General features: G+C 48.2%; 1 protein-coding gene and 1 long non-coding RNA gene across 5 annotated transcripts in view; one reads left to right on the forward strand and one right to left on the reverse strand.

Moving 5' to 3' along the window:
- PAX7 (paired box 7) overlaps positions 1 to 24,116 on the forward strand; it is a 193,887-nt gene that overhangs the window by 89,671 nt on the left and 80,100 nt on the right. For both annotated transcript variants that reach the window (XM_063942123.1, XM_063942124.1), the window contains exons 5-7: positions 12,692 to 12,891; positions 14,726 to 14,891; positions 15,074 to 15,270. In XM_063942123.1, the coding sequence (XP_063798193.1) occupies positions 12,692 to 12,891; positions 14,726 to 14,891; positions 15,074 to 15,270 (563 nt within the window). The remainder of the gene's footprint in view (positions 1 to 12,691; positions 12,892 to 14,725; positions 14,892 to 15,073; positions 15,271 to 24,116) is intronic.
- LOC134965767 (uncharacterized) overlaps positions 1 to 24,116 on the reverse strand; it is a 168,719-nt gene that overhangs the window by 43,169 nt on the left and 101,434 nt on the right. The window lies entirely within an intron of this gene.

Raw genomic sequence — 24,116 nt, forward strand, 5'->3', positions numbered from 1 at the left:
GTGGTACAAGTGTAGCGATAATCAATGTAAGAGCTGGTGGTACAAGTGTAGTGATAATGTAAGAGCTGGTGGTACAAGTGTAGTGATAATCAATGGAAGAGCTGGTGGTACACGTGTAGTGATAATCAGTGTAAGAGCTGGTGGTACATGTGTAGTGATAATCAATGTAAGGGCTGGTGGTACAAGTGTAGCGATAATCAATGTAATAGCTGGTGGTACATGTGTAGTGATAATCAATGTAAGGGCTGGTGGTACACGTGTAGTGATAATCAATGTAAGGGCTGGTGGTACAAGTGTAGTGATAATCAATGTAAGGGCTGGTGGTACACGTGTAGTGATAATCAATGTAAGGGCTGGTGGTACAAGTGTAGTGATAATCAATGTATGAGCTGGTAGTACAAATGTAGTGATAATCAATGTAAAGAGCTGGTGGTACACGTGTAGTGATAATCAACAAATGGGCTATGTGGTACACGTGTAGAGATAAACAATGTGAGAGCTGGTGGTACAAGTGTAGTGATAATCAATGTGAGGGCTGGTGGTACGCGTGTAGTGATAATCAATGTGAGAGCTAGTGGTACGGGTGTAGTATGGTATGCCGGCTCCCGGCGACCAGCATACCGGCGCCGGGAGCCCGACCGCCGGCATGCAGACAGCGTGGAGAACACAAATGAGCCCCTTGCGGGCTCGCTGCGCTCGCCACGCTATTTTATTCTCCCTCCAGGGGGGTCGTGGACCCCCACGAGGGAGAAATAGTGTTGGTATGCCGGCTGTCGGGATTCCGGCGCCGGTATACTGTGCGCCGGGATCCCGACAGTCGGCATACTGAAGACCACCTGGTGGTACACGTGTAGTGATAAACAATATCAGAGCTGGTGGTACAAGTGTAGTGATAATCAACGTAAGGGCTGGTGGTACAAGTGTAGTGATAATCAATGTAGGAGTTGGTGGTACACGTGTAGTGATAATCAATGTAAGAGCTGGTGGTGTGTAATGATCAGTGTAAGAGCTGGTGGTGTGTAATGATCAGTGTAAGAGCTGGTGGTGTGTAATGATCAGTGTAAGAGCTGGTGGTGTGTAATGATCAGTGTAAGAGCTGGTGGTGTGTAATGATCAGTGTAAGAGCTGGTGGTGTGTAATGATCAGTGTAAGAGCTGGTGGTGTGTAATGATCAGTGTAAGAGCTGGTGGTACACGTGTAGTGATCAGTGTAAGAGCTGGTGGTGTGTAATGATCAGTGTAAGAGCTGGTGGTGTGTAATGATCAGTGTAAGAGCTGGTGGTGTGTAATGATCAGTGTAAGAGCTGGTGGTGTGTAATGATCAGTGTAAGAGCTGGTGGTGTGTAGTGATCAGTGTAAGAGCTGGTGGTGTGTAATGATCAGTGTAAGAGCTGGTGGTGTGTAGTGATCAGTGTAAGAGCTGGTGGTGTGTAATGATCAGTGTAAGAGCTGGTGGTGTGTAATGATCAGTGTAAGAGCTGGTGGTGTGTAATGATCAGTGTAAGAGCTGGTGGTGTGTAGTGATCAGTGTAAGAGCTGGTGGTGTGTAATGATCAGTGTAAGAGCTGGTGGTACACGTGTAGTGATCAGTGTAAGAGCTGGTGGTGTGTAATGATCAGTGTAAGAGCTGGTGGTACATGTGTAGTGATCAGTGTAAGAGCTGGTGGTGTGTAATGATCAGTGTAAGAGCTGGTGGTGTGTAATGATCAGTGTAAGAGCTGGTGGTGTGTAATGATCAGTGTAAGAGCTGGTGGTGTGTAATGATCAGTGTAAGAGCTGGTGGTGTGTAATGATCAGTGTAAGAGCTGGTGGTGTGTAATGATCAGTGTAAGAGCTGGTGGTGTGTAATGATCAGTGTAAGAGCTGGTGGTGTGTAGTGATCAGTGTAAGAGCTGGTGGTGTGTAGTGATCAGTGTAAGAGCTGGTGGTGTGTAATGATCAGTGTAAGAGCTGGTGGTGTGTAGTGATCAGTGTAAGAGCTGGTGGTGTGTAGTGATAATCAGTGTAAGAGCTGGTGGTGTGTAATGATCAGTGTAAGAGCTGGTGGTGTGTAATGATCAGTATAAGAGCTGGTGGTGTTTAATGATCAGTGTAAGAGCTGGTGGTGTGTAATGATCAGTGTAAGAGCTGGTGGTGTGTAATGATCAGTGTAAGAGCTGGTGGTGTGTAATGATCAGTGTAAGAGCTGGTGGTGTGTAATGATCAGTGTAAGAGCTGGTGGTACACATGTAGTGATAATCAGTGTAAGAGCTGGTGGTACATGTGTAATGATCAGTGTAAGAGCTGGTGGTGTGTAATGATCAGTGTAAGAGCTGGTGGTACACGTGTAATGATCAGTGTAAGAGCTGGTGGTGTGTAATGATCAGTGTAAGAGCTGGTGGTGTGTAATGATCAGTGTAAGAGCTGGTGGTACACGTGTAGTGATCAGTGTAAGAGCTGGTGGTGTGTAATGATCAGTGTAAGAGCTGGTGGTGTGTAATGATCAGTGTAAGAGCTGGTGGTGTGTAATGATCAGTGTAAGAGCTGGTGGTACACGTGTAGTGATCAGTGTAAGAGCTGGTGGTGTGTAATGATCAGTGTAAGAGCTGGTGGTGTGTAGTGATCAGTGTAAGAGCTGGTGGTGTGTAATGATCAGTGTAAGAGCTGGTGGTACATGTGTAATGATCAGTGTAAGAGCTGGTGGTGTGTAGTGATCAGTGTAAGAGCTGGTGGTGTGTAATGATCAGTGTAAGAGCTGGTGGTGTGTAGTGATCAGTGTAAGAGCTGGTGGTACATGTGTAATGATCAGTGTAAGAGCTGGTGGTGTGTAATGATCAGTGTAAGAGCTGGTGGTGTGTAATGATCAGTGTAAGAGCTGGTGGTGTGTAATGATCAGTGTAAGAGCTGGTGGTGTGTAATGATCAGTGTAAGAGCTGGTGGTGTGTAATGATCAGTGTAAGAGCTGGTGGTACACGTGTAGTGATAATCAGTGTAAGAGCTGGTGGTGTGTAATGATCAGTGTAAGAGCTGGTGGTGTGTAATGATCAGTGTAAGAGCTGGTGGTGTGTAATGATCAGTGTAAGAGCTGGTGGTGTGTAATGATCAGTGTAAGAGCTGGTGGTGTGTAATGATCAGTGTAAGAGCTGGTGGTACATGTGTAATGATCAGTGTAAGAGCTGGTGGTGTGTAATGATCAGTGTAAGAGCTGGTGGTGTGTAATGATCAGTGTAAGAGCTGGTGGTGTGTAATGATCAGTATAAGAGCTGGTGGTGTGTAATGATCAGTGTAAGAGCTGGTGGTGTGTAGTGATCAGTGTAAGAGCTGGTGGTGTGTAATGATCAGTGTAAGAGCTGGTGGTGTGTAATGATCAGTGTAAGAGCTGGTGGTGTGTAATGATCAGTGTAAGAGCTGGTGGTGTGTAATGATCAGTGTAAGAGCTGGTGGTGTGTAATGATCAGTGTAAGAGCTGGTGGTGTGTAATGATCAGTGTAAGAGCTGGTGGTGTGTAGTGATCAGTGTAAGAGCTGGTGGTGTGTAATGATCAGTGTAAGAGCTGGTGGTGTGTAATGATCAGTGTAAGAGCTGGTGGTGTGTAATGATCAGTGTAAGAGCTGGTGGTGTGTAGTGATCAGTGTAAGAGCTGGTGGTACATGTGTAATGATCAGTGTAAGAGCTGGTGGTGTGTAGTGATCAGTGTAAGTGCTGGTGGTGTGTAATGATCAGTGTAAGAGCTGGTGGTACATGTGTAGTGATCAGTGTAAGAGCTGGTGGTGTGTAATGATCAGTGTAAGAGCTGGTGGTGTGTAATGATCAGTGTAAGAGCTGGTGGTGTGTAATGATCAGTGTAAGAGCTGGTGGTGTGTAATGATCAGTGTAAGAGCTGGTGGTGTGTAATGATCAGTGTAAGAGCTGGTGGTGTGTAGTGATCAGTGTAAGAGCTGGTGGTACATGTGTAATGATCAGTGTAAGAGCTGGTGGTGTGTAATGATCAGTGTAAGAGCTGGTGGTGTGTAATGATCAGTGTAAGAGCTGGTGGTGTAGTGTAAGCAGAAGGTTTACCACCCCTGTGTTTTGTGTCCGTAGTGCACCCCTATGGTTTGGAAGTGGCACATTAGTGTCTACATATCACAGCACTGAAAGGGTAAACAGTTTCTTAAAGTGGCCCCTCCTGCTTCCTCCCTCCCGGAGGTATTAATATGCACAAGGCACCTTCTCTAGGAGCAGAGAGCCAGTGTTCACATGTCTGGGTTTATTGATATCACATTGGAGTGTTCAGGGCTGTCACCGGGACATTCAGCGTGTAACGGACCCCTAGGGTGCAGCCTTTGCCAGCTTTAAAAGATCGTTCACAAAAACCGCTGAGAGCTTCATGCAAGGTGAGACAATGAAAGACATCTCGCGGCGTTGGACATGCCTCACAAAAGCCTGAAGATGCTCAGCGTCCCCCCAAGTGCCTTTCACACAGCGGCTCCCCGTCTCCCACCATTCCTTATCTGAAGCAGAGCAATCCAACAATACAGGTGTAATACAACACACTGCCACAGAGCAGCATAGAAAGCCCTTCTTATTTCATGGCTGCGTCCGGCCTGACGCAAGGACTATCCGATGTAAAATAGATCATGTCCGGGCAGGGTGCCCGCAGCGGCCGCTTACTGATCAACACACGGCTGTTGTTAATCTCACATGGGTGTAATGGTGCCATGACTTTACTATCTGCAACGTCAGCACTTTCCCGGTGCCTCAGACTGCAGCGTGCGAGTGGTGCCTCACTGTATAGAAACACAGTATAGGACAGGAGCTCAGTGATATTAGTCTGTACTATGGTGGTCATTCCGAGTTGTTCGCATGTAGCAACTTTTTGCTGCTGCTGCGATCAACTAGGCCACGCCTATGGAGGAGTGTATTTTAGCTTAGCAGGGTTGCGATCACTGGTGCAGCCCTGCTATGCTGAAACAGATTCCTGCAAAACAAGACCAGCCCTGGACATACTTACCCTGTGCGACGATCTCTGCGATGCTGGGGCCGGCTTTGACGTCAGACATCCGCCCTCCGTTCTGCTGGACACGCCTGCGTTTTCTTCTCCACTCCCCGAAAACGGTCTCCAACGGTCCGGATCCGCCCAGGTTTGCCTTCTTTCTGTCAATCTTCCTGCGGTCGGCTCTGTGCCCGCTTTCTTCGTAGGACGCGACGTAACCCGGCGGCAACGCCGCGCACTGCGGCCGCCACGCATGCGCATTCCGGCCCCGTTCGCACCGCAGCGACAAACCGCTGCGTGCGAACGGGTCGGAATGACCCCCTATACTCTGCATCCGGGCTCCTCCGTAGTAAGTCACAGGTGTCAGGATTTCTCTACAAGTCTGATGTGACGGAACAAAACATCTTTTTTCCTCTCCTAAAGGATGGAGCGGCAGAGCCAACCTATGATCTATTTATACTGCTACATGTCCTGCTGAGTCTGCCTCCTCCGCTTGTTTTCTCCTGGGCTCTATAGCCACAATAGCACAGGAGAAAACAAAGAGTTAAATGGAAAGAGACGGCGAAACTGTTTGCCGACACTTTCTACACGTCTTCTGTCTCTTCACTTCTGTCACAAACATGTTTGAAAATACAAAAAAAATGAAAAATGGATGGAATGTTCTAACGGGTCTTTTCCGATGGTATAGCGTACTGTTCCTGACCATCCTGTACCGTGAGAAAGAGAAAGATGAGTATCACAGACTGATCCTGGCAGCTGGGAAAGTGCAGATCCTCATTAGCAGGTGTCTATGAGAGACAGGACAGGACGTACACTTACATCGCAGCTAGGAGTGACCACCTACGGCCAAACACCGGAAGAGGCTATGTGAGACATCTTGGCCGCCACCTGCACATTCATTTGTGTTTACGCACATTCTGCGTTCTCTCCAAATCCAGGATGATCTTCATAGAGATTAATAATCCATACTTTCTGCTGCCTTCCAGGTGCTGCCACCATGCAGTTGACCTGTAGGGTTGGCCTGCGATAAAACGCTGCGGTGTGACATCTAGAACCACCATTCTCATACGTGACTGGTCTTCTCTGACCTGATGTATCGGATATATCTACAGGCTCTCTGCATTTACATATATAGTATACATCCCTTTCTAGCATGTAGGAGGCTTTAATGCTACAACAGTATAAGCTACAAGAAAACAACACAGAAATTAATAAACAGAGACGCCATCTAGACCACCTGGGATACCCGCTATGAAGATGACATTTATTATCTGACCCACGCAGCCGCCTAGCCAAAAGTCACGCGGCACTGACATTTCAGCCGCCGGTGGCGCCAACTTTAAGAGCTGGGCTGCAGGCAGCACCCGTTTAAATTTGGCGCCGTTCGCGAGCGAATCATGGTTCACGCACAGGCAGCCAATCACAAGCAGCTACGACGAGCCAATTATGGCTCCGTACGTAATAGCTCTGCCTGCTTACGGCGCCTGACACCTACAAGCGGGGCCTTCAGTTTGGCTGCGGCTGTGATCTGGGCAGACATCTCCTGAAGATCTCCGGCCGCCGCTGAAGAGCAGAGAAGGCGTCAGAAGAAGGATGATGGAGACAAGAGAGGCTGCAGCTGGTGAGAAGCAAATAGCTGAATCAAGCTCCCCACTGCAGCCTCTCCCAATGTACTGGTAGGTGGTTCCTCCTCCCTAGACCACCAGGTGTTGGGCATTAGGTCCGTGGGTGCATTCAGGCCTTGGGCCTGTGGGGCATGTTAGGCGCGCAGAGGGCCCATGCCACAAATAAAAGCGACTCCAGGTCACTTTTATTTGAGGCACTAGCCTGAGCCCCTGCTGAGTGGCTGGGCATTAGTATCAGATAGGTAAGAGGGGCCCCTACTGTGTGGCATAATGTGTATAAGGGCCATTTCTGTGTGGGCATAATGTGCAATAAAGGAGCTTCCATAAAGATACCAGTACCCTAGGCATAGGCGTGCGCAGTCGCCGACACCGGGGTGCCGCTCCGGACTTCCCCCTCTGCCGGGTATCGGAGTACCTCCTCCACCCCTTGCTCTGGGACATAAGACTACTCACCTGTGCTGCCCAGATGAGCAGTCTATGTCCTGGATGGGGAGGGGGAGAGTAGGCCATAATGCGGCAGAGGGGGGAAGTCCGGAACAGCACCCCCTTGTCGGGGTCTGTGCAACGCCTATGGCCCCAGGCTGAGAATCACTGTTCTACAGAACTGTTTTAATCGAGTGGATTATAGTATGTAACATATTGTTATAAATGTGAGAGGATAAGAAATGCAAAATCAAACTGAGCAGATAAATGGTTACAGGAGTCCAGTAACTGAGTGCAAGCTTTGCTCCTGAAAAGAGAACAAAACAGATTCATAAAATGCAGACCCTGAATTACAGATGTGATAGGGTAGCAAAAAGTCAGAGACGCGAATGCGTCAAAACACAATAATGGCCGCTTCTGCGTCCAAATCAGAATCTGTATGTGCAGTATTACTTAGCTTGTATCCCCCGTAAACACCTCCAAATAGCCAAATCCTCATTGCGAGTGGGATTGCAGCGGCACCTTGACGCGTGAGCACAGACGCAGTCTGCCGATAATCTCTCCGTTGCGTGAACATCGGCCATTGCGTACAAGCATGAATCAGGCCCGCTGTACTCTCCTCTGGGTGCAGTCTATCCTGAGGCATCCAGCGGAGACAGAACAATGCACGGCTGTACATTTGCAGCATTATGACGCGGGCGGCAGAGACTGAGAATTGTACGCGTTGCGCGAGGCCTTTTCAGATGGGATAAAAATGTATTTAGGCTTTTCAGATATGCCTCAATGAACTGTAATTTCTGGGGCTTTAGACTATAATATTAAAGAGCTGTAGAAAAGTCCCGGAATAACTAGCCTCAGTGAATAATCCCATCGTAAGAGATGACATTCTAATTGGTCTGCTACAACTTAAGCTGCCAATGCCTTTATGAATCCTCGCTGATATTCACACACCTCGTTACACGATCACATCACCGCAGAGTGTCGCCCTCATAGATATCAGATGAAAATCCCCATTGAAATCGATATAAAGGCAGATTTCACCGCTGACTGGGGGTCGGGCGAGAGGTTCTGCAGTGGGCAGCGCCCGCTCCGAGATATACCACTTACATCTTTCTCGTGTCACAGTTGGCTGCTTTAGCTTTGGTTTGGAAGACACAGAAATGAGCCTGGCCTCCCAATACACCCCCCAAAAATATTGCCGCGCAGCTTCTCGGACTCCAGCTGAGCTGTAAATCACTTTTTCATTTTCCGAACCCTGCTCCCCGGTCTGTTTGGTATTCAAGGGCACCTCACCGACCCGGAGTGTCATTCTGCTTTGGCCGAATTACTTGATTAAAACGCATATAAACTATTACTGGCTTCATTTTCCTTCTATCGCCGCACGCTATGGATTCTAAAGTACATTAAATTGTAATAAAGTGTGTGTATGTTTGGGGGGGAGAGGGGTGTGGAATGTCGCTGCGTACCTCACGTTCTGAAAGAGGGTACCAGAGTTTTATTGTATTTATCACCGACTTCAGAGAAATCCTATTTATTAGCCACTGAGCCGCTGCAATATGTTGCCAGCTGTTTGTGAGTTTGGGGTCTTCGTGCCCAGGATTTTGATGTTCTATGCAGCGCTCCCCCCCCCCCCCCCCCCTCAACCCCCTACCGGACCTGTCATAACTGGAAGAAGAGAGCAGCTGGGAATTTTGATATTTGTGTTCCTTTCCTTACAAAGTGAAGCAGAGGTCACAGAGAGATTAAGTGTGTCCTGTAGTCTTTTCTGCCATATTAATGATAGATAGGCCCTGAACGCCGTACGCCATAATGCGGCCGTTGTTGGAAACGTTCGATTTCCCTTGTCACAATTAGAAAACACACACACAAACCATCCTGTTGATGGGGACGGCTGGACGTATGACGCATGTGGCGATTTATCTCAGTAAATCAGAGTCGGCTGCGGATTTGTTGTTGCATTTCTGCGGACTCATACATTTTGATTAAAAAAACTATAAGGTCACAACTCCCCTCATTCTGTAGCCTTCCCCTGGTAAGAGGATTATCGGAAATTACTGAGCAGCAAATATATAGACAAGGTGGGCACATTTCCAGAGATTATCTGGATACTTCGACGCCGCTCTGAGCCGAGACTTTAATGGTTCTGAGCTGGAGGCCGTTAATTGCATCATTATGAAGTAATAAGGATGAAAGGCTTTCAGCAAGTTGTCCAATATATGTAGTTGAAAACTAATTTCGCCTTGAGATTTGCACTTAGCTAGGCTTAAAGCGGCAGCCAGGGGGCGCTAGGCTGGGCTGTCAGTGTAAATCCAACCTGTACCGATTTGATTTTTGCTTTTAGGCAATCCTATTTTTTCATTGAACACATCAATTTACAATAGTCATTGGTCAGAAACACAATTACCATAGCAACTGGAATAAAGACAACAAGCAAACTTCAAAATTCCAACCTGATTGCACACTAGGTTTTTTCGCTGCGCTGCGATCAGGTCCGAACTGCGCATGTGTATGCACCGCAATGCGCAGGCGCGTCGTACAGGTGCAGAGCGGATCGTTGCTGAGCGATGGATTTTACGAAGAATCCATTTGCACGGCTGAACGCAAGGTGATTGACAGGAAGAGGGCGATTGTGGGTGTCAACTGACCATTTTCTGGGAGTGGTTGGAAAAACGCCGACGTGTCCAGGCGTTTGCAGGGCGGGTGTCTGATGTCAATTCTGGGCAAGAACAGGCTGAAGTGATCGCAGCGGCTGAGTAAGTCCTGAGCTACTCGGAAACTGCACAAAACTTTTTTGTACCGCTCGGCTGCACATGCGATCGCACACTTGCAAAGCAAACATACACTCCCCTATAGGCGGCGACTATCTGTTTGCAGCGCTGCAAAAAAAAACTAGCGAGCGATCAACTCGGAATGACCCCCAAAGTGTCCAGCAACACAGTGGTTTTACGTTTAAAGGGTATATGTTTCTACTGATGGTGGTTACATATTACCAAACATACAGGATGGGCCCAAAAGGCTGGAAAAACATGTGTCAACCATTTGTGTGTCGACCACTTTCATGACGACCTTTTGAACTAATGCATGTTGGCCACATTGACTCTCTACCTAGACACTGTAGATCTTTATTACCACACCAGGGTAAATAGGGAGTGTGCACTGGGACAGGATTTGGTATACTTCTTAATATAATTTGATTCCAATCGAATTCAAGTCATTCGGCCAAACTTGTATCCTGAGATGTCTGCAATTTTATTGCACAAGATTAAGAGGATTTTATTATCTGCGAGCATAAAATAATCCCAAATGCAAAGTGACCAGTGTGTCGGTACTCAGAGAAAAGGGTTGTGATATAATCCGTTGACATGTCCGTAATGTTAACATGCAGAGTCGACCCTGAAGAAATGTCCTCCAGGTCTGGTGGTGACGTCCTGGTGACTTCCAGCAGATCCTAGGGAGCTTCTGGCAGTAACTACTTATGACTAACCATAACCTCCCCTCCTGTAACATAACCTAAACCTCCACTGCCACTCCATGCAGAATGTCGGCATTTCAAATGTCAACATGTCACATGCCGACACGTTCAGTACCGGCTTCCGTACTGTGGATAAGTCTTCACCTGCTTGTTTTATTCATTTCTGAAATGATTTCACTAAATTAGAAATCATACCAAACCAAATGCGTCGGCACTGCGGACCGCTGGGTTTTATCAGACCCCCCACACACATCCGTACATGGTGATTAAATACCAAATGATGAATTGGGTGCACAAAGCAAGTTCCGACCTTCTATCGCTTCCTGTTCCCGTCCACCCCTGGTGTGCGCTATGATTGGTGTCCCCACTAGACTAGAAGAACATCTCCCTCTCTGAGTCCTATTCTAGCCGAGACGCAGCAGGAGATAATGGAGCAGATGTATTACTCTGGAGACGGCATAAGGAAGTGATAAACCAGTGATAAGTGCACGGCGATAAACGCACCAGCCAATCAGCTCCTGTCAACTTACATATTGGCGCTGATTGGCTGGTGCGTTTATCACCTTGCACTTATCGCTGGTTTATCACTTCCTTATGCCATCTCCAGGTTAATACATCTGCCCCAAAGTGTCATGTGGTTTATTCTGTACATTATCATTACATTATCACGCATGCACTAGCAGTATTTACTATACATATTTATCAAAGGGCCCTGACCATGCACTAAGGGTTAGCCCAGCGTCTAAGCACTGCATTTCCCCGGTAGGCCCTTCATGGCCATGTCCAACACTGTGCCAAACTAAATGTCCAGTGGTGGCTCCTACCTTGTTAGAGGAGGATGTCTGCCGCTGGGTCTCCCCCTCCTTATCCCCGCCGCCTGGGTCCCGACACCTGTGCTAATTTACAGTTCACAGACGTTATGATCTGGCACATGTGAAGCAGCGTTAACGGTACTTGCGCATGCGCAATAATACGGCTTCTATGGACTGCATCGGCTGCAGCCCGTAGAAGCCGGCTAGGGCTATCGAGGCAGGGAGGGGCTTCCTACAGGAAACTAGCTATCTGCCTATCACAGCCCGGTCTGGCAGTCCCAGAGGAAGGAAACACCTCCCAATGGGACTGCCTGTAGTGTCTGTGACTGACAGATAAGTCTTCCAAAAGGAAGTCACTGTCATTCACAGTGTAGCCAGTGCAGTCTCATGGACTGCATGTCAGTAAGCTGGGTGGCGGATTTTACCACGGGGGGCTGTAGGTAAAAACCGCCACTGCAATGTCCTATACGATGTTCTTGTCCTATACTATTAGTGCCTCCAAAGGTCCCACGGCTGCCCAGTGGCTGTCTATACCTGAGAAGGCCATTACATGGTAACGAATGGCGCCTGTTTTCCCATGCCGTGTGTGTGTGTGACGCAGGATGAGGACTCGTACAGGCTGGAGGATATGCAGAGAATGCTTCCTCTCTCTTGAGGCTCGGACAGTTCTGTCTCTGTGAAATAACGGATGATAAATAGCCAGTGGGGCAGAGAGAATCCTGTAGTACACCGTCACCCATCTAGTGCAGTGATGGGGAACCGGTAGCCCCTTGGGCTGTATGTGGCCCCCAAGCCTTCACCTATGGCCCCAAATCTTTCCTATTTAAGACATTCATTTGCTATAGCTTGTAACACTTGTTTGGAATGCCTACTGATGTTATTACAGATAGGCGTCATATTAATTTATTTATTTATTAAGTTTCTTATATAGCGCTGCATATTCCGTTGCACTTTACAATTGGAGATAAATGTATTGTTTGAAGTTATTCCTGAGACTAAAGGTAACTAAGGGTTTTTAGAGTAGAGGGCTGCCCAATGCGGACTGTGAGAGTTATACTCATTTCCGTTTCCCTTTTACTGTCAGAATCTGTAAATAGATACAAGAGCTATAACCTGTAAGCATTGCTTATTAGTAATACGGGGGGCACCGTCTGTATTTTTACTCCGCTTTGCCCATCAACACTTCAGGCCGTTATCTGATTCAATCACTTGTACTAATACGGGCATCTTAGATGCCAACGCAGCCTGTTTTAGGAGGGGTTTCTGTCTTCTATGAAATACAATGTAAGTCAATGCTTGCAAACTCCACTTGTGTACCAGATATGTAGAATAGGCATGCCTACTGATTTGCTGGGGCTGGTGAAGCTGTTCCTTAGCCATTGAACATATTATTATTATTCTGCTAGGGAACCGCCTGGACGAAGGGTCAGACGTAGAGTCGGAACCAGATCTCCCCCTGAAACGGAAACAGAGGCGCAGCCGTACGACGTTCACTGCGGAACAGCTGGAGGAGCTGGAGAAGGCCTTTGAGAGAACGCACTATCCGGATATATACACGCGGGAGGAACTGGCGCAGAGGACCAAGCTGACCGAAGCCAGAGTGCAGGTAATGCCTTTATGGCACCCATCTGGGCCAGAATCTTGTTCACCTTACAGGGAATACTTTGACAGAAATGCAAAGGATGATTTTCAATGAAAGGCATCTCCCGAAGAGCTTACCATTGAAGTGGGGTGGAGACACTATAGCAAGCAAGACCTTAAAGTGCTTCAAAGCAAACATAGGGGGTCATTCCGAGTTGATTGCTAGCTGCATTTGTTCGCAGCGCAGCGATCAGGCAAAAAAAACGTCAGTTCTGCGCATGCGTATGCGGCGCAATGCTCACGCGCGTCGTATGGGCACAACGAACAATGTAGTTTTGCACAGGGTCTAGCGAAGCATTTCAGTCGCACTGGTGGCCGCAGAGTGATTGACATGAAGTGGGCGTTTCTGGGTGGCAACTGACCGTTTTCAGGGAGTGTTCGAAAAAACGCAGGCGTGGCTGGGCGAACGCTGGGCGGGTTTGTGACGTCAAATCCGGAACTGAACAGTCTGAAGTGATCGCAAGCGCTGAGTAGGTTTTGAGCTACTCTGAAACTGTACAAAAAAACTTTGTAGCCGCTCTGCGATCCTTTCGTTCGCACTTCTGCTAAGCTAAAATACACTCCCAGTGGGCGGCGGCATAGCGTCTGCACGGCTGCTAAAAACTGCTAGCGAGCGATCAACTCGGAATGACCACTGTAGTGTAGCCAGGAGCGGAGCAGGTGCACGCAGATCCCAGCCCTGGTAACACGGTTTGTGGGAACCATCTGACAATCACTGTATCTGACATGTATACAAAGTGCCAAAGAATGAAGGGTGTGAACAGATCTGTGGATATAATAGGGTCTCCAGAGGCTCCGGACAGAGACTGAGCAGGGGGTACAGTGAAATGTAGTCATAAGCACTTACAGCAGGACAGGGATTGGGTTACAGACTGGGAGAGGGGGCTGGGTACAGAAAGCCAGGTCCCTACATTATCAGCATACAAGCTATCAGTGCAGCAATGACAGTGAACTCAGCAACGTCCAAGCCTGAACAGCTGCCAGCGAGGAGACAGTGTGATGAAAAATGCACCCAAGAGCTGACTTTCTATGTGAAACAGCTGGAGTGTGAGATGCGCTGTCAGTGTCACTACAGAGCCAAGACGCTATCGTGAGTTCCCCAGCATCACACTTGGCGGAAACGCCGCAGACCACCAAAGTGCAGAGGTCAAGCGGAGGGGTCCGTAAAGTGAAGTCATGTTTGTAATGTCAAGCACCCACTCAGCTGAGAATGTGGGATTCTGGGAAGGTTGCCTTCCATAGCTGCACTCTGCATGACCGTATTACCCCACTGTCCTGGCAGCTTGTACAGTAAACCTGCCAGTGTTCCTACAGCAGCTGTCTGGCACATTCCTGTCCCATTCCTCACGCTAATATCCTGGCAGCTGAAGAGCGTTCCCACCGAGTCTCTGCCGACCACCCCACTGCCGTGGCCTGGCTGGGAGAGAGCCCCTGATAGACAGAGCAGAGAGGGGGCTACATTCACACCTGACTGCGGTGGTCACACAGTGACTGACATAGCACCGAAACACATTGGGCCAAGAGTCATTCAGTAGTTTTATACAGTGAACTAGAAGAAAGCAGCCAATGACTGCAAGAACAATGTGCAACCGTAAACCCTGTTATTCAGCGTCAGACCCAAATTTACCGGCAACGTTGTTTCCTTTCTCCAGCTTGTAGAATAACTACTTACTGTTTCTCACAAGTCATTGTGCACTCTACATCCACTCCACACTCTACATTTTCCCCTATATCACGCGTTTCGCCAAGACAGATGTCCTCCAATAGTTTAGTACAAGTGTTCTCTCTTCCCTGTTTAGGTCTGGTTCAGCAATCGAAGGGCTCGGTGGCGCAAGCAAGCTGGAGCCAATCAGCTGGCAGCATTTAACCACTTGTTGCCAGGAGGGTTTCCTCCAACGGGAATGCCAGCACTGCCTCCATATCAGCTGCCTGAGGCGTCATACCCAGGAGCCGGCCTCTCCCAAGGTCAGTATGCTGGTTCTTGTAGATGGGTCCAGTGTTGAATATTATAATTGAGTGCCATTGCCTTATCAGGCATACAGAAATGTCTTTGGGTCTATGTACTTATTATACTGGCTGATACCATGAAGGAGGGGAGTGTCCTATCATTGGTGTATTATATCATTTGGCATCTGGCTGTTTTACAGATGGCGGGAGCACAGTCCACAGACCTCAGCCTCTTCCACCATCCTCCATGCACCAAGGTGGTCTATCGGCTGCAAGCGCGGATCCTGGAGCAGCCTATGGTGCCAGGCATAGCTTCTCAAGTTATTCGGACAGTTTCATCAACCACGGGGGACCGTCCAACCACATGAACCCGGTCAGTAATGGCCTCTCCCCACAGGTAAGCAGCCCGTAGGGTCCATTAGCCTTACCTGCCATGTTCTGTTTGGTTTGCGTTAGCGCTAGATTCTCTATTTATTCCAACAGATGATCCACGTGTATTTGTCACACTTGTTTTACATGTATGGAGATGAATGCTGATAGCATTCTACTGTATCTATAATAGTAACAGCAAATACTGGCAGAGTCACTGGGGTCAGGCAGGCTGTGTGCGTCTGTGAGATCAGTAATCACTGTCACAAGGCACATTGCCTAATTAATAGTAGAAATAACAGGAGAAAATATCCTGACATTAAATGGGAGCATCACCGAACATTGTTGTATATTGGGCCTAATTCAGATCTGATTGTAGCAGCAAATTTGTTAGCTAATTGGCAAAGCCATGTGCACTGCAGGTGGGGCAGATGTAACATGTGCAGAGAGAGTTAGATTTGGGTGGGTTATTTTGTTTCTGTGCAGGGTAAATACTGGCTGCTTTATTTTTACACTGCAATTTAGAATTCAGTTTAAACACACCCCACCCAAATCTAACTCTCTCTGCACATGTTACATCTGCCCCACCTGCAGTGCACATGGTTTTGACCATTAGCTAGCAAATTTGCTGCTGCGATCCGGTCTGACTTAGGCCCATAGTGTTAGGGATGCCCTGCTCCATGTATGCTGAGATACTGTGTATCGTGAAGAGTGCAGAATGCTCTGCACTATGTATGATGAGATACTGTGTACCGTGACGAGTGCAGAATGCTCTGCTTCATGTATGCTGAGATTCTGTGTACCGTGAGGAGTGCAGAGTGCTCTGCGCCATGTATGCTGAGATACTGTGTACCGTAAGGAGTGCAGAATGCTCTGCACCATGTATGCTGAGATACTGTGTATCGTGAAGAGTGCAGAATGCTCTGCACTATGTATGATGAGATACTGTGTACCGTGACGAGTGCAGAATGCTCTGCTTCATGTATGCTGAGATTCTGTGTACCGTGAGGAGTGCAGAATGCTCTGCTCCATGTATGCTGAGATATTGTGTACCGTGAGTAGAGCAGAATGCTCTGCTCCATGTATGCTAAGATATTGTGTACCGTGAGTAGAGCAGAATGCTCTGCTCCATGTATGCTGAGATATTGTGTACCGTGAGTAGAGCAGAATGCTCTGCTCCATGTATACTGAGGTATTGTGTACCGTGAGTAGAGCAGAATGCTCTGCGCGATGTATGCTGATATATTGTGTACCGTGAGGAGTACATAATGCTCTGCACCATGTATGCTGAATGTATGCTGAGATATTGTGTACCGTGAGGAGTGCAGAATGCTCTGCACCATATATGCTGAGATATTGTGTAACGTGAGAAGTGCAGAATGCTCTGCGCAATGTATGCTGAGATATTGTGTACCGTGAGGAGTGCAGAATGCTCTGCTCCATATATGCTGAGATATTGTGTACCGTGAGGAGTGCAGAATGCTCTGCACCATGTATGCTGATATATTGTGAACCGTGAGGAATACAGAATGCTCTGCTCCACGTATACTGAGACATTGTGTAACGTGAGGAGAGCAGAATGCTCTGCACCATGTATGCTGAGATATTGTGTACTGTGAGGAGTGCAGAATGCTCTGCACCATGTATGCTGACATATTGTGTAACATGACAAATATAGAATGCTCTGCACCAGGTATGCATTGATATTGTGTACTGTGAGGAGTGCATAATGCTCTACACCAGGTGTGCTGAGATATTATGTACTATGACTGAATGCAGATTGCTCTGCACCATGGGGGTAATTCAGACCTGTTCGCTTGCTAGCGGTTTTTGCAGCGCTGCGATCAGGTCAGAACTGCGCATGCACCGCAAAGCGGATCGCCGCTCAGCGATGGGTTTGTGCGAAGAAACCATTTGCACGGGCGATCGCAAGGAGACTGACAGGAAGAGGGCGTTTGTGGGTGGCAACTGACCGTTTTCAGGGAGTGGTTGGAAAAACGCAGGCGTGTCCAAGCGTTTGCATGGCGGATTCCTGACGTCAATTCCGGGCCCGGACAGGCTGATGTGATCGCAGCGGCTGAGTAATTCCTGGGCTGCGCAGAGACTGCACAAGATCTGTATGTACAGCTCGGCTACACATGTGATCGCACACTTGCACAGCAAAAATACACTCCTTCTGTGGGCGGCGACTATCTGATCGCAGCAGTGCAAAAAAAAACCCTAGTGAGCGATCAGGTCTGAATTAGGCCCCATGTACGCTGAGGTATCAAGTACTGTGAGCAGTGTAAAATGTTCTGCAACATATAGGAGATATTGGGGGTAATTCAGAGATGATCGCTCGCTAGCATTTTTTGCAGCGCTGCAATCAGGTCAGAACTGCGCATGTGTATGCACTGCAATGCGCAGTTCCATCGCACAGGTACAAAGCGGATTGTTGCTGTGCGATGGCTTTTACGAAGAATCCATTAGCACAGCTAATCGCAAGGAGATTCACAGGAAGAGGGCGTTTGTGGGTGTCAACTGACCGTTTATTGGGAGTGTTTGGAAAATCGCAGGCGTGTCCAGGCGTTTGCAGGGAGGGATCCTGACGTCAATTCCAACTCCGGACAGGCTGAAGTGATCGCAGCGGGCTGAGTAAGTCCCTGGACAACTCAGAAACTGCACAAAGTTTTTGGGTAATGCTTGGCTGCACATGCGTTGACTGTGCGCCTGCAGGACTGCAAAAAAACACTAGCGAGCAATCAGGTCTGAATAAGGCCCCATGTGCACTGCAGGTGTGGCAGATGTAACGTGCAGAGAGAGTTAGATTTGGGTGGGTTATCTTGTTTCTGTGCAGGGTAAATACTGGCTGCTTTATTTTTACACTGCAATTTAGATTTCAGTTTGAACACACCCCACCCAAATCTAACTCTCTCTGCACGTTACATCTGCCCCACCTGCACTGCACATGGTTTTGCCCAACTGCTAACAAATTTGCTGCTGCGATCAACTCTGAATTAGGCCCATTGTGTAATGTTCTGCACCATGGCCCTCATTCCGAGTTGTTCGCTCGTTAGCTGCTTTTAGCAGCATTGCACACGCTAAGCCGCCGCCCTCTGGGAGTGTATCTTAGCTTTGCAGAATTGCAAACGAAAGATTAGCAGATTTGCGAATAGAAATTTCTTTGCAGTTTCTGAGTAGCTCGAGACTTACTCCTACACTGCGATCAGTTCAGTCAGTTTCGTTCCTGGTTTGACGTCACAAACACACCCAACGTTCGGCCAGACACTCCTCCGTTTCTTAAGACACTCCCGCGTTTTTCCCAGAAACGGCAGCGTTTTTTCGCACACACCCATAAAACGGCCAGTTTCCGCCCAGAAACACCCACTTCCTGTCAATCACACTCCGATCACCAGAACGATGAAAAATCTTCGTTAGGCCGTGAGTAAAATAACAAACTTTTGTGCTAATTTACTTGGCGCAGGCGCACTGCAAACATTGCGCATGCGCAGTTTGCGACTAATCGCTCCGATGCGGAGAAAAATAACGAGCGAACAACTAGGAATGAGGGCCCATGTATGCTGAGATAATGGGGGTAATTCCAAGGGGTATATTTACTAAGGTCCCGATTTTGACCGAGATGCCGTTTTTTCTTCAAAGTGTCATCTCGGTAATTTACTAAGCAAAAATCACGGCAGTGATGAGGGCATTCGTAATATTTTGGAAGTCCTAGGAAAAAATCACGAATCAATACACCATCGGTCAAATACGCCTGCAATTTGCTAGAAATCGGGAATTTACTAAAAAGTGCAAAACACAAACACTGCCGACAATAGCCAAACACTGCCGTGATAAAATACAAATCGTGAAAAAGTGCTAAAAAAAAACAGACCTGCTTTTTTATCCCGTGTTTGTATAGGCATGCACGGATCCATGAGAGGTGTGGATGGATGTATTAAAGTTATACTTTCAAGGTGTGTGTGTGTGTGGTCTTTATTGGGGTATTTTTTTAGTAGTAGTACTACAGGTACCAGCGGGCCCGGTTTTCCGCCGCATGCTGGTACTTGTGGTTCTCCAAGTACCAGCTTGCGGGGGAGGCTTGCTGGGCCTTGTAGTACTGCTACTAAAAACAATATCAATCACTTTTCACAAAGGCTATCAGCCCCCCATCCGCAGCCTATTAGATGGGGGGGACAGCCTCGGGCTTCACCCCTGGCCCTTGGGTGGCTGGGGGGGGGGGGGACCCCTTGATTGAAGGGGTCCCCACTCCCCCAGGGTACCCCGGCCAGGGGTGACTAGTTGGATATTTGATGCCACGGCCGCAAGGCACTGTATAAAAGTGACCCCCGGCTGTGGCATTATCTGTCCAGCTAGTGGAGCCCGGTGCTGGTTTCAAAAATACGGGGGACCCCTACTCTTTTTGTCCCCCGTATTTTTGGAACCAGGACCAGGCGCAGAGCCCGATGCTGGTTGCTTAAATATGGGGGAACCCCTGTCCATTTTTTTCCCATATTTCTGCAACCAGGATCGGCTCAAAGAGCCCGAGGCTGGTTTGCCTTTGGAGGGGGGACCCCACGCAATTTTTTTTTAACATTTAAACTTTATTTATTTTTTTAACAAAGTGCACAATGAAGCCCAGCACGGATCTCTCAGATCCGGCCGAGATTTATTGTATTAAAGTCGGCAGTGTTTTACAAGTCACTCACGTAAAACACTGCCAAAAAAAACGAATGACATCGACATCGGAAAACCCGAAAATGCAGAATACGGCAGCTTAGTAAATTAGTCGTAATAAATTCAAAAAGTTGCAGTTTTACACTTTCGATGTCATTCGTGATTATTCTCCCACCAAATCGGGAGAATTACGAATGTTAGTAAATATACCCCCAAGTTGATCGCAGCAGGATTTTTGATAGCAATTGGGCAAAACCATGTGCACTGCAGGGGGGGGGGGGGGGGGGCAGATGTAACATGTGCAGAGAGAGTTAGATTTGGGTCGGTTATTTTATTTCTGTGCAGGGTAAATACTGGCTGCTTTATTTTTACACTGCAAATTAGATTGCAGATTGAACACACCACACCCAAATCTAACTCTCTCTGCACATGTTATATCTGCCCCCCCTGCAGTGCACATGGTTTTGCCCAACTGCTAAAAAGTTTCCTGCTGCGATCAACTTGGAATTACCCCCATTGTGTACTGAAATGCATAACGCTCTGCAACAATGATACCATAATTTGTGTATTATATCAGCTCCCCCTATCCGTACATTTACTTTCAGAGCGAATGCCGTCATCAGTGGGGACTTGCAGCAGCCTTATACAAATAATACTGGACAGCTCTGAATTGCCCGCAATGGTCCGATACGCCATATTTGATCAAGGCCAGACTGCTGTACACTACGTGTAATGATAGGGTTCTATATTGTGCAAGAAGTCCAGGCTGCGGTGCACTGTGTGTAATGATAGGGATCCCTGTAGTGCATGAAGTACAGGCTGTGGTGCACTGTGTGGAATGATAGGGATCTATGTAGTGCATGGAGTACAGGCTGTGGTGCACTGTGTGGAATGATAGGGATCTATGTAGTGCAAGGAGTCCAGGCTGTGGTGCACTGGGTGTAATGATAGGGATCTCTGTAGTGCATGGAGTACAGGCTGTGGTGCACTGTGTGTAATGATAGGGATCTCTGTAGTGCAAGGACTCCAGGCTGTGGTGCACTATGTGTAATGATAGGGATCTCTGTAGTGCATGAAGTACAGGGTGCGGTGTACTGGGTGTAATGATAGGGATCTCTGTAGTGCATGGAGTACAGGCTGTGGTGCACTGTGCAATGATAGGGATCTCTGTAGTGCAAGGAGTCCCGGCTGCCGTGTACTGGGTGTAATGATAGGGATCTCTGTAGTGCAAGGACTCCAGGCTGTGGTGCACTGTGTGTAATGATAGGGATCTCTGTAGTGCAAGGAGTACAGGCTGTGGTGCACTGTGTGGAATGATAGGGATCTATGTAGTGCATGGAGTACAGGCTGTGGTGCACTGTGTGGAATGATAGGGATCTATGTAGTGCAAGGAGTCCAGGCTGCGGTGCACTGTGTGTAATGATAGGGATCTCTGTAGTGCAAGGAGTACAGGCTGCGGTGCACTGTGTGTAATGATAGGGATCCCTGTAGTGCATGAAGTATAGGCTGTGGTGCACTGTGTGTAATGATAGGGATCCCTGTAGTGCATGAAGTACAGGCTGTGGTGCACTGTGTGTAATGATAGGGATCTCTGTAGTGCATGGAGTACAGGCTGTGGTGCACTGTGTGTAATGATAGGGATCTCTGTAGTGCAAGGAGTCCCGGCTGCCGTGTACTGGGTGTAATGATAGGGATCTCTGTAGTGCAAGGACTCCAGGCTGTGGTGCACTGTGTGTAATGATAGGGATCTATGTAGTGCAAGGAGTACAGGCTGCGGTGCACTGTGTGGAATAATAGGGATCTATGTAGTGCAAGGAGTCCAGGCTGTGGTGCACTGGGTGTAATGATAGGGATCTCTGTAGTGCATGGAGTACAGGCTGTGGTGCACTGTGTGTAATGATAGGGATCTCTGTAGTGCAAGGAGTACAGGCTGCGGTGCACTCTGTGTAATGATAGGGATCTCTGTAGTGCAAGGACTCCAGGCTGTGGTGCACTATGTGTAATGATAGGGATCTCTGTAGTGCATGAAGTACAGGGTGCGGTGTACTGGGTGTAATGATAGGGATCTCTGTAGTGCATGGAGTACAGGCTGTGGTGCACTGTGTAATGATAGGGATCTCTGTAGTGCAAGGAGTCCCGGCTGCCGTGTACTGGGTGTAATGATAGGGATCTCTGTAGTGCAAGGACTCCAGGCTGTGGTGCACTGTGTGTAATGATAGGGATCTCTGTAGTGCAAGGAGTACAGGCTGCGGTGCACTGTGTGTAATGATAGGGATCTCTGTAGTGCAAGGACTCCAGGCTGTGGTGCACTGTGTGTAATGATAGGGATCTCTGTAGTGCAAGGACTCCAGGCTGTGGTGCACTGTGTGTAATGATAGGGATCTCTGTAGTGCAAGGACTCCAGGCTGTGGTGCACTATGTGTAATGATAGGGATCTCTGTAGTGCATGAAGTACAGGCTGCGGTGCACTGTGTGTAATGATAGGGATCTCTGTAGTGCAAGGAGTACAGGCTGCGGTGCACTCCGTGTAATGATAGGGATCTCTGTAGTGCAAGGAGTACAGGCTGCGGTGCACTGTGTGTAATGATAGGGATCTCTGTAGTGCAAGGAGTACAGGCTGCGGTGCACTCTGTGTAATGATAGGGATTTCTGTAGTGCATGGAGTACAGGCTGTGGTGCACTGTGTGTAATGATAGGGATCTCTGTAGTGCAAGGAGTCCCGGCTGCCGTGTACTGGGTGTAATGATAGGGATCTCTGTAGTGCAAGGACTCCAGGCTGTGGTGCACTGTGTGTAATGATAGGGATCTCTGTAGTGCAAGGAGTCCCGGCTGCGGTGCACTGTGTGTAATGCTGGGGATCTCTGTAGTGCATGAAGTACAGGCTGTGGTGCACTGTGTAATGATAGGGATCTCTGTAGTGCAAGGAGTCCCGGCTGCCGTGTACTGGGTGTAATGATAGGGATCTCTGTAGTGCAAGGACTCAAGGCTGTGGTGCACTGTGTGTAATGATAGGGATCTCTGTAGTGCATGGAGTACAGGCTGTGGTGCACTGTGTGTAATGATAGGGATCTCTGTAGTGCATGGAGTACAGGCTGTGGTGCACTGTGTAATGATAGGGATCTCTGCAGTGCAAGGAGTCCCGGCTGCCGTGTACTGGGTGTAATGATAGGGATCTCTGTAGTGCAAGGACTCCAGGCTGTGGTGCACTGTGTGTAATGATAGGAATCTCTGTAGTGCAAGGAGTACAGGCTGCGGTGCACTGTGTGTAATGATAGGGATCCCTGTAGTGCATGAAGTACAGGCTGTGGTGCACTATGTGTAATGATAGGGATCTCTGTAGTGCATGAAGTACAGGCTGCGGTGCACTCTGTGTAATGATAGGGATCTCTGTAGTGCAAGGACTCCAGGCTGTGGTGCACTATGTGTAATGATAGGGATCTCTGTAGTGCATGAAGTACAGGGTGCGGTGTACTGGGTGTAATGATAGGGATCTATGTAGTGCATGGAGTCCAGGCTGCGGTGCACTGTGTGTAATGATAGGGATCTCTGTAGTGCAAGGAGTCCCGGCTGCCGTGTACTGGGTGTAATGATAGGGATCTCTGTAGTGCAAGGACTCCAGGCTGTGGTGCACTGTGTGTAATGATAGGGATCTCTGTAGTGCAAGGAGTACAGGCTGCGGTGCACTGTGTGTAATGATAGGGATCTCTGTAGTGCAAGGAGTACAGGCTGCGGTGCACTGTGTGTAATGATAGGGATCTCTGTAGTGCAAGGACTCCAGGCTGTGGTGCACTGTGTGTAATGATAGGGATCTCTGTAGTGCAAGGACTCCAGGCTGTGGTGCACTATGTGTAATGATAGGGATCTCTGTAGTGCAAGGAGTACAGGCTGCGGTGCACTGTGTGTAATGATAGGGATCTCTGTAGTGCAAGGAGTACAGGCTGCGGTGCACTGTGTGTAATGATAGGGATCTCTGTAGTGCAAGGAGTACAGGCTGCGGTGCACTGTGTGTAATGATAGGGATCTCTGTAGTGTAAGGAGTACAGGCTGCGGTGCACTGTGTGTAATGATAGGGATCTCTGTAGTGCATGGAGTACAGGCTGTGGTGCACTGTGTGTAATGATAGGGATCTCTGTAGTGCAAGGAGTACAGGCTGCGGTGCACTGTGTGTAATGATAGGGATCTCTGTAGTGTAAGGAGTACAGGCTGTGGTGCAGTGTGTGT

Source organism: Pseudophryne corroboree, chromosome 10 (genome assembly GCF_028390025.1).
Source record: "Pseudophryne corroboree isolate aPseCor3 chromosome 10, aPseCor3.hap2, whole genome shotgun sequence".
NCBI classification, from domain to species: Eukaryota; Metazoa; Chordata; class Amphibia; order Anura; family Myobatrachidae; genus Pseudophryne; species Pseudophryne corroboree.